This window comes from Gouania willdenowi, chromosome 6 (assembly GCF_900634775.1).
Source record: "Gouania willdenowi chromosome 6, fGouWil2.1, whole genome shotgun sequence".
NCBI classification, from domain to species: domain Eukaryota; kingdom Metazoa; phylum Chordata; class Actinopteri; order Blenniiformes; family Gobiesocidae; genus Gouania; species Gouania willdenowi.
The window spans coordinates 51144687-51159164 of NC_041049.1; the positions used below are offsets into that span (position 1 = coordinate 51144687).

General features: G+C 39.3%; 1 protein-coding gene across 1 annotated transcript in view; it reads right to left on the minus strand.

The window, feature by feature from the left end:
- Positions 1 to 2751: 2751 nt before the first annotated feature.
- tspan9a (tetraspanin 9a) overlaps positions 2752 to 14478 on the minus strand; it is a 94387-nt gene continuing 82660 nt past the window's right edge. Inside the window, exon 7 of the mRNA XM_028449105.1 lies at positions 2752 to 8189. Within this exon, the coding sequence (XP_028304906.1) occupies positions 8118 to 8189 (72 nt within the window). The 3' untranslated portion in view covers positions 2752 to 8117. The remainder of the gene's footprint in view (positions 8190 to 14478) is intronic.

Here is a 14478-nt window from a genome sequence, read left to right on the forward strand (position 1 = left end):
CATAAACATAGTTTAGGGTTAGTTAGTCCATAAACGTAGTTTAGGGTTAGTTAGTCCATAAACGTAGTTTAGGGTTAGTTAGTCCGTAACGTAGTTTAGGGTTAGGGTTAGTTAGTCCATGAACATAGTTTAGGGTTAGTTAGTCCATAAACATAGTTTAGGGTTAGTTAGTCCATAAACATAGTTTAGGGTTAGTTAGTCCATAAACATAGTCTAGGGTTAGTTAGTCCATAAACATAGTTTAGGGTTAGGGTTAGTTAGTCCATAAACATAGTTTCGGGTTAGTTAGTCCATAAACGTAGTTTAGGGTTTGGGTTTGTTAGTCCATAAAAATAGTTTAGGGTTAGGGTTAGTTAGTCCATAAACATAGTTTAGGGTTAGTTAGTCCATAAACATAGTTTAGGCTTAGTTAGTCCATAAACATAGTTTAGGGTTAGTTAGTCCATAAACATAGTTTAGGGTTAGTTAGTCCATAAACATAGTTTAGGGTTAGGGTTAGTTAGTCCATAAACGTAGTTTAGGGGTTAGGGTTAGTTAGTCCATAAACGTAGTTTAGGGTTAGGGTTAGTTAGTCCGTAACGTAGTTTAGGGTTAGGGTTAGTTAGTCCGTAATGTAGTTTAGGGTCAGGGTTACGGTTAGGGTTAGTTTGTACGTAACAGAGTTTAGGGTTAGGATTAGTTAGTCCGTAACGTAGTTTCGGGTTACGGTTAGGGTTAGTTAGTTCGTGACGTAGTTTAGGGTTAGAGTTAGTTTGTCCATAACAGAGTTTATGGTTACGGTCAGGGTTAGGGTTAGTTAGTCCGTAACGTAGTTTAGGAATCTATATTAATAGCAAACAGAAGTACAAGTACGTAGCTTCTTAATCACGTGACCTAAACTGGCCAATGAGGGGTGTTATGTACAGATAAAATGTAGGTATATTGATAAGGGCTTACGTGAGGATAGCTACTGCTAATAAAATAAGAACAAACACTCATCCTGGCCAAGACCAAACAATAATCATCGTGGAGCCGTTTGGTACTGAGGTTGTGGACACAGCCACTCACAAAAAAGTAATATTCCTCCATACTTTTATAGGGTTAGGGTCTGCTGTTTGGTGTAGTAGGATATCTGAAGAACCAGATAGTTTTTATCGTACAGCGGTGGGGATGAATGACCTGTGGTAGTGCTCAATCCTGCTCTGTGGGTGTTTCAGTCTGCCACTGAAGGAGCTGCTCAGAGCCTGGTCAAATCTCTAGATTCTGTCAAAAACTGACTCATCTTCATGAGATACGGGTCAAGCCCAACATATTTGTTAATCAATTGTTTGTATCTTTGTCTTGAAACTGGATCTAAATCAGTACAATACAGACTCTCTGCACCGGTTTCCTCCATAGACGTATTCTCCGTCTTCCCCTCTCCCATCATCAGAATCACGTGACTGACCCCACATAACTCAGTCAAATTTAATAAAGATCCATCAATTACAAACTGAGATGTGAATTTCTGAAATGTTACCAGTTATAAGAAATTGAGAGGTATTTTAGATCTTTGAAACTGATCCAGAATCAGTGGCCTATATTGATTTGGATCCCCTCCGAAATTTTATGGAATCTTCAAAGCTGTAAGGCAGGGGTCTTCAACCTTTCTGAAACTGTGAGCTACTCCATAGGTACTGAATACTCTGATGGGCTACCAGTTAGAAAAGCACTTTTTAAATCCTAAATGTTTACGGTTTCACTTTATTTAGAGGCTACGATAAAAAAGTTAGACTAGTAATAACTTAAAAAGGTAGGCTGGAATCCTGTTCTTCTTCCCATCTGACCACCTCCTACCCAAGTGCCTTGTCTCGTGTTCTTTGACTGTGTCCTGCTTAAATTTATGTTTGCGGAGGCGTTTTTTTCCCTGGTTTTACACTGCCTTCTCTGTTTAGGGAAATCAGTCTCATTGGACGTTTTTCCCCTCTCCTCTCCTCCCGTTGTTTATCCCATTTTCACCTAAATATGTGGGCGCTGGTGTGTTGTGTGTATCTTTCGCTACAACTACCAAGTCAAATTCCTAGTATCGTTCTAAACTGTACCTGGCCAATTAAGCTGATTCTGATTCTGAAACACTTTATTTCTCCTCATTTACGCAATTGTTTCATTATCAATGCATTTACTAGACAATTATCATCTTCCTATTTTACGAGCTACTAACAAACAACTTTTAACTGTAAAACATGTGACAAGTTTAAACAATTTAACAATTTTATAATTTTTAACAAAAAACAACTTTGCGGTTATTGTATTTAAAAAACAAAAAAACAAAGAACAACACATTTGATCACACCAACACCAAATCTACAACATCTTAAAAATCATTTCTGCAATCGCTGAACATTTTTGACTAAATGTTGTATTTACTAACCAAAGAATTTGGACAAGACAGCAGTATTTAACTCTACTGAGTCTCTGACTCCATCTGCCATATGTATTTATCTTTGGGAGTTTGAATCCTAGAAAGTAAATCAGATTTTAGACGTAGAGATAATTGGTGACTGGAGCTCCTGAGCGTACCTCATATGGTCCATGCGGGCTACCTGGTGCCCATGGGAACCGTGTTGGTGACCCCTGACGTAAGGTCTATCTTTGGTTAAAACTTTGTGAAAATATGTTAACAGACAAACAAATAGTGAACATATTAACTGCTTGGTGGCAGTAATAAATATTCATCAAATAGATAAAACAATAAAATAACACGCTTCAGTAATCAAGGGAAAGATATCTATGTTTAATTCTGTTCACTTTATTTCAGTACATGTTACTCATACAAAATAATCTGTACAAAGGCTAAAATAGGTCATATTTTTTGCATAGAAGGAACAGTGATGTAAAACCAAAAGCCAGGGTGGAATGGCACAATAAAGTCCATTCACTGTCACACACAGATCAAAAGTGGATCAAACGCCATACAAAAATATTGTGCTGCTCACTCCGCACTGTAGTCGCACAAGACAAATTGGCGATGGTTTCCACTTTCATCATCTCCCTTTTGTTCTTGAGGAAATAACTCTGGGCTCGACTGGCTGACTACTATTAGCTCATCCCAGCCTCTTTCAGGAAACAGTCCCTCAGGTTTTATTATATTTTCTAAAGAAAAAATAAATAAAATGAAGAAGGCCGTTTTAGAGCACACTTTTTTTTCCATTGAACTCACCGTGGGAGCTGCTGTGACACCACTTTCCTTTGCTCTTCACGCCAAGTCTTTCAATCCCCCCACAAAAGAAAAATGCATCCAAATCAAACACTGCCTAAATGCTGCCAGTGTAATTGACAGCAACATTAAAAGAGAACAGGAGAATCAAGTCATTAAACATGAAAGGCAATGAGTGCACGATACGGTGGAATTTTTGTGACACTGTTTCCAATGTAAAAAAAAAAAAGGGAATAATAATGATATTCAGAGTGCTCTAACATGATGCAAAAAAATCTCCAAAGGAAACGCTGGCAGGTTTCAGATCAGAAAAAACACAACATCAAAAGCACTGATACGTGCATTGCTCAGATATTCAGCGTTAGCAACGTGGGAACGATTAGTAGGCGATAACACAGATGATAATGCAACATCTTAGCCAAATAAAACAAATAGGAGGATTTCAAAACACTGTTTAGGTTGAAACTACCTACCAAGAGACAAAGCCCAATTACTGCAGTTGCATTTGTTTTTTATCTCTGTGGCTCACTGGGGACACTTCAGTAGATGTAAGGGAATATTTTATGTTTCCAAAAATAAAAAAATAAAAAACTCTTTGGGGGAGGTGGGGGACGTGTTTTACTATCAGATTAAAAAACCTGAAAGTTAAACAGACAAATACACAAATTTACATTACGTTTACATTGGCTTTGCACTTAAAAGGGGTAAAGCTGGCGTTAAAAAAAAACAAAAAAACAAACCACAAATAAGAAAATCAAACAAGAGATAAATAAAAAGAAATGATGTGTAAATGTTTAAAATGTGTGTGCGACAGTTTACCAGTCGTCACATCTGAGATGAAATGCGTATATTTGCATCGACGAGTGGAACTGATGTGGGCTTTGTTGTGCAGTTTGTCTCACTGGTTCGTGCTTTACAAACATAATGGGCTTCGCGTTCACACTTAAACTAGAATTAAATATGAGGCATGTAGCACCTACTTAATGGGCTTCACTAGATGCTGCATACTTCATTTTTCTGCCTTGATCATTACTTGACATAATAGCTTTCACAGCCTGTAGCAGTTTGAGGACAGAAAGGCATTTTCTGCAAGTTGTAGAAAACAGCAAAAAATAATCATCTTAGAAACAAATGCGGCTCTGATGTTCTCACAATGGGCAATGATGAGTTTTCCGTCATTACCACGATACAAAAAAAAAAAAAAAGCCCCTATAATATAAACACCCTAACAAATATCTTGTATAAAAAACAAACACTGAAACTGTAACAACCGAATGTACAAAAATAACATCATTAGATTGTTTTGTTGAAATGGCATTCATCCCTGCACACTTAAAAGACGAAGGAGTCGTGTTACTCTGATAAAACCATTAAAGATTCAGCGATGGTTGCAGAGTGGAAAGTGGGTTCATATGTAGAAGAAAACATCAGAAAACCAACAGAGTCAGATCAGTCTGAGGGCAAGGAAGAGCCAAACCATCTGTAAGGATGGGTTCTGGAAAAACACGTCAAATGTAAACCAACACAATCTGAACTTTTCTGCATTCCGAATGACATTTAAAGACTTCTGCACTCACTGTGACAGAATACAATGCCATATTTCAGTGAGTACACGTAGAGTGGCTTTTTTTCCTCCATTACCTCTCCAGTGTGCAGAATCTGCCTTACAGATGCTTTGATGTGTGTGTATATCTACAGTGGTGACGGCTGTACGTGTGGTGCCGAGCGAGGCTGTAAATTAGGGATGTGTCGAAGGTTTGGGGATGCAGCCAAGCAGCGGAGATGTGACCACTCGTGCCCGTGCTGTGTGTCAGCAGCTGTCATGTCCCCCCACGGACACAAGAACAAGATTCAGAACATCTGTGGCCATGAAGTGCATCACAGCCTGCAGGGTCGCTGCAAATCAGTCTGAACTGTTCCTACTGCAACACAAACACCAACACAATCTGACTTTCACACACGACCCGGAGATAGAATAATCCTTTAAGGCAAACGGCCAAAAAATCAGCAAACATTTGCTGATTATCTTTCTTCTCTTTCCATTTCTGAAGGCTCATATTTTCAAAATAAAATGCACGAGTTCCAAAGCTTCTCTTCTTCGTGTTTATGAAAACGCTGCCATGTCAAAAGGCTTGTGAAGTTTTTATCGGCAGTTGTCAACTCGTGATGCTAAAATTTCAAAACTGTTTTTGCACAGTATGGCAGTATATGGTCATCTGATGTCAGATACAGTATGTGTGAGCCTTTTTAGTGCTTTGTACAATCACTGTTTCAAATGGGATTTGTTTAAAATCTTAGAATAATAATGAAAATATTTGAAGACGCTAAAACAAAGTAAAAAGATCGAATACAATTTTTGCATTAACTTTGCAAAGGTTTGTTAAAAAAACCAAAACAAATAAAAACAAACAAAATAAGAATGATGCACAGTCTAAAGCAGCAATTCTCAACTGGTGGGTTGACACCCAAAAGTGGGCCGTGGACAGCTGGTCCAAATTAAATAAATACTTAATGTCTCTCATGTTGGACTTTTCTTTTGAAAGGCATGCTGTGAAATGCATGTTTTCACAGTATAATATGTAGATTTATGTTTACATTTTTTTTTAATAAATGTGTGTTTTCAACAGCTTATTTGAAAAACTAAATTTGGGTTGAGTTCTAAAAAAAAAAAAAAAAAGTGGATCGCGATTTAATGACATTGGCAAAATGTGGTTCCCAGGGTGAGACCAGTTGAGAACCCCTGGACTAAAGCAGGGGTGTCAAACTATTTTGGTTCAGGGGCCAAATATGGAGCCGTTTGATCTCAAGTGGACCGCGGACAATATCCAATATCTGCATTTTTTCTTTGATTTTGTGATCCACTTTTTGTGATCCACTAGCATGATTTTTGAATGTAGCTTCCCCGACGGCTCCGCCTTAATTAACGTTCATTCTCCTGTGGGCAAAATTGGATGCTCCTAAGGGCCGGATTTGGCCCCCGAGCCTTGTGTTCGACTCCTGTAGGCTAAAGTAATGAATCCGAGCTGGTTGAAACAGCACAAGCAGACAGGCAAAGCAGTGGAAAAAAAATAGAGGTTGGAGCTTGTTTCACGTCAATACTAATGGACCTTCTTTAAGATTGACTGTCAGTTTGACACGACCCTCTGGTACTCTGTGTTAGACCTGTCTCATACACTCACTGTTGAAACAAAGCTCAATGTATGCAATGGTTTGCCAAATTATGCTTTTTTAAAAAAAAATAAAAAATTCACACCTCCATACTGCAGCCTTGTCTCATGTTGTTGCAGCAAATGAACAGTCAGTCTTCAGTTTTTTAATAGAAGGCTTTAGCTCGGCCTCCTGTTGTCCATAAAAAAGCACAAACAGACGGGCCTATCAGACTCTTTGCCATACCTCTCTTTCTCAGCTTTGATCTGCCTACACTCTCACCTCCTCTTTTCTGTCTGTCTGCAAAAAAAGAAGAAATATATGTGAATTTTGAGTTGAGTTGTGTATGTGTGACGAGCACAAACCAGTGCCAACGTTCTGCACGTATAGACCTGGATTCGGAGCCCATTGCCTTCTGACATGGAGGAAGAAAATTGGGGTGAAAACAGACAGATGGGGGTAAGATGGAGCTGACAGCTACAGAGAGAACAAATGAGAAGTCCAGAGAAAATGGATGATATCTCCAGGATAGAGAGAGAGAGAGACAGAGAGAGTGGGAAGGCTGCAGCCTCTTCTTATATCGATAGTCAACATGTGTGTGATGTTTGTGCCCCCGTTGCCCTTGGTATCTGTGTTTCAACGTGTCCTGTTGTTTTCTCACTCTTGCAGCTTGTGCTGTGTGATAAATCGGCACAGCTGAGATACACAAACACACAATTTGGTGTGTATTCTCCAAGGGAAAACTTTATCACCCAGATCTCCTCAGCTGACAGTGCTGGTGGAGTCCTAATAAACAGTCATTTTAAACCATTAGTGTTGTCTCAGCCTAGGGAATGGGAATACTGCTGTCGGTGGCAGCACAAATATGTGTGTGTGTGTGTGTGTGTGGGTGTGCGTGTGCACGTTCACAAGCATATCTGCACATTACAATTTATTATTCAGAAGAGACTGCAGAATATTGTCGTAAAATAAATCCAAACACGATTCCGTGTGCTAACGCAAGCTTCCTTCATCACGCGCAGTTAACCAGCGCTCATCAGGAAAAATAAAAATGCCGCTTAAGGATTACATTAAGAACCCCCTTGACACGTCTGTGCCCTTCCACAGCAACCTCACGTCACAGCCAAAGCCAAAGCCCAGACATGCGCGCTTTCATATGTAAGAGCTCATTGCACTGATCTGTTCAACACATTCCACAAGAGTGTTGACGACTTACTGGAAAAAAATAAAATAAAACAAAACAAAGTTCAAACCAAATGGCAACATTTGACATTTCAACGACAAAGGTGAATCAGTAAAGTAGAAAACTAGCATGCCATGAGGGGCTTTTTTTTTCCATTTACAAGATAAAGACGGTTAAGCTTTAATCAAAATAGGAAAATCTCCACAAAAAGTGGAGGGAATATGTCAGTTACTGAGGGACTGTTTGCTTTCCTTATGGTCATTGATAAAGTCTTCATTGTCTCTGCAGTCATTCATCTTTCCAGCAAAAATGTTAAAAATATATCACCTAATGAAAAAATAAAACCCAAAATATAAATGAAGTGTACTCGAGGGGAGTGGCATCCATTGGGCTTCTCTTCTTTGCCAAAGTAGGAGTTCCTTATATTCCAGTTGTGTTTCTCTTTGGCAAAGGCGAATAGTGATGGGAGAGAGTAGAGCAAGAGCACAGCTTCAGTCTGTACAAAAAGTTCAGGGAAGGAGAGCAAGAAATACTTTGTAGAGTGAGAGAGAAGCAGAGATGCTTGAGTCTTATCCCATTGGCTCCTCTGCACTGCGTGACTCCGCCCACGGGTTAAGCATCGTATTTCTTCCCCGTTCTGTGGATGTGGTGGAACAGCGTCATGGAGAAGGCCATGCCCAGGAGCTGCAGAGGGAACGAGAAGCATGAAGTGAATCTGTGTTTGAATGTATCATAAGTACCTACAGTACATTATATTATCATCACTTGCTGCATCATTTTTATCTGATAAAGACAAAGTATAGACCTCATAGATCAGTAAACACTTAATTTATTAAAGTATCGGAAAAGTATGTGCATGTCATTGTGGGATATGGAGTCCCATAGATGGATTAATAGAAGTGTTTTTATTTTATTATTACTGTGATTTCTCTTTCCAAAACATTTCTGGTGTTTTCACTGAAAGATGCAGCAAAACAATGGCAAATTTTGATTTTGGGGCTTACACGGAAACATCTGAATTCCAACATTCAGGGCCTGTACTACGAGGCTGGAAAAGTATAAGGATATCTCTCCGTTAGCGGGCTTCATTCTCTGTCAGAGAGCAGCTGTACTACGAAGCAGGTTATCAACACGTTCACCTAAGACAGGTGATTTGAGCCTGACTATGTGTGCGCACCAGTGGAAGGGAAAGAGATTGCAGCATAAAACCAATCACAGAGAAACTGTGCAGACTTATGTCACAATTGAGGAATAACTGTTTAAAAATATGAAAAATAAAAATCAATAATTCAGATAAAAAACAACACTAATGCTGCAGTAAAACCAGCAGAAATGAATGCAGGAATTAAAATGAGTTTTAATGCTTAATTTAGTGAGATTATACAATATTCATCGGTAAAAATAGACACTGATCAGTTTCACTTTACTAAAGCACAGACCTCGTCTCTGGCTCTGATGCAGTGTTTTTACAGCTTACATCATAAGGTGGTATTTTATATAGTCTGTATTATTATTATCACAGGACTGAGGCTCTCTACATCGCCATAAAATACATGAATTAATAAATGTATTGGTCTGAAAGCGGCCGACACACGCAGGCTTTATCATCTGACTAATGCAGGTCAGTCCATCAGATATAAATCTATATATTTCATATAGGAACTAATCGGGAAAATGAAAGGATTGCATCGATGCCTAAATATTCTCTCTCTCTGTCAGCATCACATCAGATCCACACAGCGACGTGTTCACAGATTGATCAACCTTTTAATGGGCAGGTCGTTTTCCAAGAGAACTGATTGGTCAGGAGGCGGGACTTCATAACCTGGTCCCGGCCAGATTAGGTGTTCAGCATACGTTACCATGGTGATTTAGGCCAGTAAGAAGTTAGCCAGCCTCATAATACAGGACACACAGAATAAATCCTGGGAAGTTTAGCGCGATAAGAGGAAATCCAGCTTTGTAGTACAGGCCCAGAATGTCTGGCGGTGTGATGTGATATACCGGGAACAAAGATGAGCTAAAATGGTGTCAAGTGAATCACTGCCCTCCTTGTCTGGCAAAGAAACACAAAATATAAGTAAAAAGACTTATTTGCATCCGTCTGTGTGACTCCACATCCCACAATGCAATGTGTGAAACTACATCAATAAGAGAAAGTTTACACTAAAAATTAAAACAAACTTTTGAGTGTCAATTTCATCCTTCTACATCTGATCAAATAATCTTCATTTATTGATCGATGAGGCCGTTTCTAAGTCTAGTAAACAATTATCGTCTCCAGCAGCTTTTAGTGTTTTTCCTCTTTCTATTATTCATACTGTTGAACACACTGTACTGTGACACGTTTCTCATCAGGATCAGTTTCAACTTCTCCAACAACTGGAGCTAAAGTAGATTATCTGTGGAATTGAAGCAAACAAGCCAGGCTTCATCTCCAAAATGCATCAGTCTGCGTTAGCCACTTTGATGAATATTGACCACTGAGGACTCGGATAATAACACACATATCTCCCTGCTGTTTATTTGACACTGATGCCTTTAGCCTGGTATGGGTTTGTTATTTATTAAGTATTGTGCTGAAGCAAAGCCATACTCTAAAAGCTCTCCAAATGTGAGTTAGAGGAACATTGTAATGGACAAGTAACACACTGTGTTCACCAGCATTAAATCAATGATGTAAAATGCGAGGCCACTAAATTGAAGTAGCCAGCTCTCTCTTTGAAGTTTCCATTACTTCTAACATCAAACACAGTCACAAGGCTGATGTTACAGCCATTATCCTGCAAAGTTTGAATATCATGAAAAAAGCCAGAAAAGAATAGCAGGATGCACGGTTAAAAAAAGAAGAAGCATTGTTGACCCCACAGGGATTCCAAATGCTGATTCTCTTTTAGTCTTTTGTCAAATCCTGATTCATGAGCTATTTCAGAAAACATGCCACCTTAAGCTGCTGTCAATCAAAACCTGAAGTGCAGTTTGAGGTGAACATCAAATCAAAAGAGGGATTTAGGACCTCTGAAAAAACTGCCTTAGAACCAACCTAATTATTTACTTGCTTCTCATCTGGCAGGATATAAAAAAGTTTTTGTTTTCTGAGTGAATATATACAACAGTTGCTTCTTTAAGATTTGGGAAGGTTTGATTATTCCTTCCTGTCCTGGAATATGTAAATATTGTTGCGATTTTGGGGCCAATTGAAGTTGAAGATATGCCTGTGGGTTAATTGTTGATCAAATATATTATCGATACAAAGCCGACTTGTTGGTCATTATCTCATCTTTAAATATAAGACCTTATGACGCCGTTTTTCATGTTGATGCTAAATGCAAGACCACACCCTAATTAGTGCGTCCACAAAATATTTAATAATACTGTGTTCCACGTTAAACATTTGATTTTATTGTTGCTTTTTGTGTGTTTCCGTCTGCTCACACTGACGACACATACGGAGTAAGGCAGTATCATCTTTGTTATCATTACACAAACTAGATGCTTTGACGCTGTACAGCAGCTTGTTGTAAGAAGACAGAGTTTCCTTATTTAAAACAGGGCTAGAGACTACGACGGTAGTCTTAGATTGGTGTTTTCATGATTTCTGTGGCCCAAAAATTATGATTTTAACTGGCCACGTTCACTCGTGGACAAAGTCGGCTCCAAGCACTAAAGCCGGAGCTTTTACTAACTTTAATATAAATTAAAGTTATGCTTTTTGACGGAAGTGAAAATTACGTTTAATAAAAAATTACAGACAAACCGAGCAGCCTAAAACATAATTCATAAACACATTCCTTGTTTAAATAAGAGTAAAAGTATTTATACATATACATAAAGGGATATAGGGGTCTATTTTCTCGTCTGGACTTAAGCACTTTTTTTGTGTGCCTGCAGTTACGCACTTCTCTCCTACGCGTATTCAGGCTCCTGACACGCCCACCGTGTGTAAGGAGCCAAAAAGAACGTAGTCTGTGAATGAAGGCGGGTTGAAATGTCTAGAAATCACGGAACATGGAGTTTCCCCAACACTTGAAAACCGTGAAAATGATAAAGTTCACTTTTAATTTGAAACGCCTTTGTTGATAAACAATGTAACAGGTTGATTTGACCAGATCATTGATCAGATTACTGCACTGTGAGGATCACAGACACACACACACACACACACACACACACACACACACACACACACACACACACACACACACACACACACACACACACACACACACACACACACACACACACACACACACACACACACACACACACACACACACACACACACAGCTGATAATGAGTAAAATATAATTAAATGTAACACATTTTGTCCCATCTACCGTAGAACTGGTAAATGTGAACATATTAGTAACACTGATGGTCAATTGTTTGGCATGCTTGTATGACTCCTCCCACCACCCCTGTAACAGCGTGTCAGTGTCGCTTTGGATCGATTCTTTTTGGGAGTCTCTTCTGCATTATTATGAGTCCGTGTGGCTTAAAATGTAACTAAGTCCATACTTCGAGTGCAATAATGTTTCACCTTATCGGGGGGCTGCACTTATTCCAGGGTTAGAGGAGTATACGAGGAAAAAGGACTTACCCACACCGGAGAATGCGCGTAATGCTAGATTTGAATGGGAACACCCACATTTCAAGGCTGCTCCACCCACAGTGTGTAACTGGGATGAAGGCGCACAGAGGGAGAATAGCACACGCAGCCAAAAACAGCACTGCTGCATGGCTTTTTGGACTTGTGCACATGGGAGAATAGAGCCAATAATGCACAGCTAATGCATAGATAATTATTCTATATTGCAGACAGAAATTATTTTCAAATTCACAGTTAACCGATAAGACATTTCATTGAGAAGTAAATTAGCTTTGAAAAAAATGTGAGTGTTTAAGGTTTTAGTAGACAGCACTCAAGGTGAGCTGATAAAATAAAACAAAGTGTACCACGAGAGAAGAGAAGCACTAGCAGTATTCGTTGTGAGAGTTGACCTGAGAACTGTGAGCGGCTCTTGGACACAGGTAGTGTGGTGAATTTAAACAAGTTGGAGAGTGTGAAACATGCATTTCTGAAGTCACACAATAAGGCAGACAGCCCTGGCCTTGGGTGACAGAGCTGCAATGGATTTACAATTATCCATTTATCCATCATCTGATCCATAAATTAAGGCAGGAAATGGCAGGGCAAAGGCAAAGTAATACACACAGCTACGGCTCATTTTGGGTTGCTTTATTAATGTCTTCAAAAGAAGAAGAAGAAAATCCTTGTCCCATTATCCTAACACTGACTGCTGTTCAGTGAAATAAAAACAAGTAAGAATTTCTTATAGCTTTATTATCTTTGGACGCACAGGAAGGTCACTGACACATTGCACATTGGTCCTGTGAAGCCTGAGCTGTTCTTCTGTGTGTTTCACTGCCTGCTGAACACAGATAACCCAATGAATGGACACTTTGTATATGTGTTAGCTGTGAGGAAACGAAGGTTTTGGAGGGAGAAATGAGACCCTGCTGAGTGCTTAGATCAGTCAGTGTCACACCACAGCAGCACAGACAGTCACTCTGTTGGGCTGTGATCAACTACAGTGCCAGCACCAAGCCCATCAGGTTGGCTCGTCTAAAACTGTCCAATTATACTCTGGGAACACTGGGTACACACAGCTTTTCTTGTACTGGCGTATTGGGGCAAACATGGTCATTATAGATCAGCCATGCAGACAGCAGTGCGCTCTGTGAGTGAATTTTTTCTAGCTAGGCACCACATGTGTCCAGTGAAATGGCTGTCGGTGGCAGAACTGCGTACTGAGCGGAAATTGCGATTGACTGCAGATGACATATATCTATCTATTGGTTTTCATTCAATATTCCTAAAACACGGTGAACGGTTAAATAATAACCAAATAACCGGTATTAAATTGAAGTTTTTGGACCGGGGAGGGGAGCGAGCTCTTAAGAGGGTAAATTTAAAGGCGCAATAAGGTTTGAAATGTAAGATATCTCCAATTTGTAAGAGTAGGAAATAAATGGTATAAAGTTGGTAAATCTCCACATTAGGTTTATCAGGAGTGATCGTTCCCTCTGAAGATGTTCTTTGGGTGGTAAAAAAAGTTTTTCTAATTCATGACTGCTGATCTGAGTCAATCAGAACACCAAGGTTTCAGACTTGGTCTTTAGCTTTTAAAGATCGAGACTCAAGGTACTCGCTGACAGCAGTCCTCTTTGACCTGTTAACAAAGACAATCACCTCCATCTTGTCATGATTTAGTTGAAGGAAGTTTTAACTCATCCAGCAGTTTACTTTTTCTAAGCCGTCACACAACACCTCAATAGGACCAAAGTCATCTGGGTTCAGTGATATAGTTGTGTGTCATCTGCGTAGCTCTGATAATCAACATTACAGTTCTATAAAATTTGTCCTAAAGGAAGCATATAAAGGCTAAACAGAAGAGGTCCAAGAACAGAGCCCTGAGGAACCCCACAGGACATTGGTAATCTGTCAGATTCAAAGTTTCCAATGCTTACAAAATAGCTTCGCTCCTTCAAGTAGGACTTAAACCATTGCATTACTTTTCCATTTAGTCCAACCCATGTTTGCAATCTGTGCAACAAAATTGTATGATCTACAGTGTCAAATGCAGCACTTAGATCCAACAGAATGAGAACAGATACTTTTCCTGAATCAGTGTTCAACCGTATGTCATTGATCACTTTGATAAGAGCAGTTTCAGTGCTGTGATGAGAATGAAAGAATGACTGAAATTTATGAAATATTTTGTTGAAGGTTAAGAATTAACTTAGTTGGTTGAAGACCACCTTCTCAATGATCTTTGCTATGAATGGAAGGTTGCTGATTGGTCTATAGTTAGCCAGTATAGAGGCATCCAGTGTTCTCTTTTTTAACAGAGGTTTTACAGCAGCTACTTTCAGGGATTTTGGTACGGTGCCTGATTGGAATGAGCAGTTA